This window comes from Parus major, unplaced genomic scaffold, assembly GCF_001522545.3.
Source record: "Parus major isolate Abel unplaced genomic scaffold, Parus_major1.1 Scaffold355, whole genome shotgun sequence".
NCBI classification, from domain to species: domain Eukaryota; kingdom Metazoa; phylum Chordata; class Aves; order Passeriformes; family Paridae; genus Parus; species Parus major.
The window spans coordinates 32,318-34,324 of record NW_015379290.1 but is presented as its reverse complement, the minus strand read 5'-3'; the positions used below and the strand labels follow the sequence as shown (position 1 = coordinate 34,324).

At 69.2% G+C, this 2,007-nt stretch overlaps 1 protein-coding gene across 1 annotated transcript in view; it reads right to left on the bottom strand.

Annotated features, from left to right (window-relative positions):
• The window catches only part of ARHGAP23 (Rho GTPase activating protein 23), a 36,753-nt gene that overhangs the window by 8,441 nt on the left and 26,305 nt on the right, over positions 1 to 2,007 (bottom strand). The window contains exons 8-12 of the mRNA XM_015616153.3: positions 1,337 to 1,568; positions 1,105 to 1,216; positions 970 to 1,027; positions 737 to 874; positions 357 to 656 (exon numbers count right to left, since the gene is read on the bottom strand). Of these exons, the coding sequence (XP_015471639.1) occupies positions 357 to 656; positions 737 to 874; positions 970 to 1,027; positions 1,105 to 1,216; positions 1,337 to 1,568 (840 nt within the window). The remainder of the gene's footprint in view (positions 1 to 356; positions 657 to 736; positions 875 to 969; positions 1,028 to 1,104; positions 1,217 to 1,336; positions 1,569 to 2,007) is intronic.

The following is a 2,007-nucleotide window of genomic DNA, read 5'->3' as shown; positions in this document are numbered from 1 at the left end:
ACGGCACAGCCGCACCACGGCACAGCCACGTGGCACCTCACCAAAGCCAGGACACACCACGGCAGAGCCACGCAGGCTCCTCCACCACCGCACAGCCAAACGCCGACTCGGCCGATCGGCACCGGCTCCGCCTGGAGAGCCGCGGCCCCTCCGCCGAGCATCCCGCGCACCCTGCCCCGGCCGGGGCGGGGGGGCCACGCTCTTCTTGGACACCACGAGCCCCCACGCACCCCTGTGAGCGCGGCACGGGCCTGGCCGTGGCCTGGGGAAGCAGCACAAGGCAAAGAGCCGGAGAGAGCCGAGGCGGTTAGTGCCGGGAGAGCCAGAGGCAGCCGGGAGCCCCATGTGGCTCTCACCTCGCCCTCAGCCTTGCTGTTCTCCCTGATGACTTTGATCCAGGCCAGCATGTCTTCCCGATCCTCTGCCTGAAAGAGATATTCACAGAAGTCAGCGGTCGTCAGGCGGAAGACGTGCTTCCTCTTGGTCTCGCTGTAGGAGATGTCCACCAGGCACGCTTGGATGCTGATCGGCGGCTCCTCCTCACCTGGGGCCGGGGCGCAGGTCACCGCCTCCCGCCTGTCCTTGCACAGGTACAGCGAGTGGGTGCGCAGCACGGCGAACACGCGCTTCCACTGCCGGATGCCTCCACCGACCTTCTGCGGGGGACAAGGGATGGAGCGGCGGCCTCGGGGAGCCGCCCCCGCCGCGCCCCGGGCTGGGGGCAAAGCCCGCCTACCTTCCCCTTTTTGGTGAGGATCTGCTTGCAGTGGAGCCAGCCCTCCTTCCTCACGGCGCTGAACGGCACGTCCGAGAGGTCGGAGGTTGAGTGTCTTTTGGAACGGGCGTCTTCGGACGTGCCCAGGCTGTCCAGAGACTGCGAGGGGCCGGAGGGAGGTGTTGGGGGGAGGCCATCGGCACCCCCTGCTGCCCCCCCAGCTCTTTCGGGGCGGCCCCCGGTGCGGAACTCACCCCGTCGGTGAAGAAGCTCCTCAGCATGCGGAGGCTGGGGACCCGGCTGGGCATCCTCCTGCGGGGAGAGCAGCCCCCGTCAGCGGGAGGGGGTGGGAGCTGTGGGGCGGGAGCGGGACGGGTGTCCAGCCCTACCTTAGGATCTTCCCCTCGTCCCGAAATGCGTTCAGACCGTCGTCGCAGGACTTGGAGCGCTCGGTGGTGATGGCCAGCAGGTAGGAGGAGCGGCGGCCGGCCTTGATGCTGCCTGCGGTGGGGAGGGGGCAAAGCCCACCCTGCTCAGCCCGGGGGCGCGGGGAAGGGCTCTGGGCCGGGGGGCTGCTCCCCTCCCAGACTCGCGGGGCTGTTCCCCCTGCCCAGCACTTACTGCAGTCCTGGGAGTAGTGCCGGGACAGGGCGAAGGCGAAGGTGGGCGACGCGGGGCTGGTGGCCACGGCGGGTGCGGAGTTCATGGCGCTGGACACCACCGAGGAGGCCGGGACGTGCTTGGCCTTCAGGTCGATGCTGGGGCTGGTGGGTTCGTCTGTCAAAGGGGGTGGGCGGTGTTGGAGGGGGGGTTGGGGGCAGGGGAAATCCCTGCTGGGACCCCCCCGGTGTTTCTGAGGATGGTTTGGTGTCAGGGTTGGGCTGGGGACACGCTCCCACCCCCAGGAGTGAGACCCTCACCCACCCTGAGACCCCCCCAGCCCCACTCCATCCCCTCCCTTCCCATCCCACCCAGTTCCCTCCCCGGCAACGGGGACAGGGCAGAGCTGTGGCTTCCCGAACCCAGCCACGCCCTGGGCAGGGAGATCCCAGGTGCGACAGGGACAGGGACAGCCCTGTCCCCACCCCGGAGCAGGGCCGGAGCCAGCAGGGCTCCAGTTCACACCAGTGAGGGGCAGGGGGTGCAGGACAAGAGAGAGGGGTGAGGGTGTTCAAACCCAAACCCTGGCACCCCATCACCAACCCCGGGCCTGCCTGGGGACAGCAGATCCAGAGGGGTGTGGGACTGTGGGGTGCAGGACCCTGTGGGGTTCGGGACTCTGTGGGGTGCAG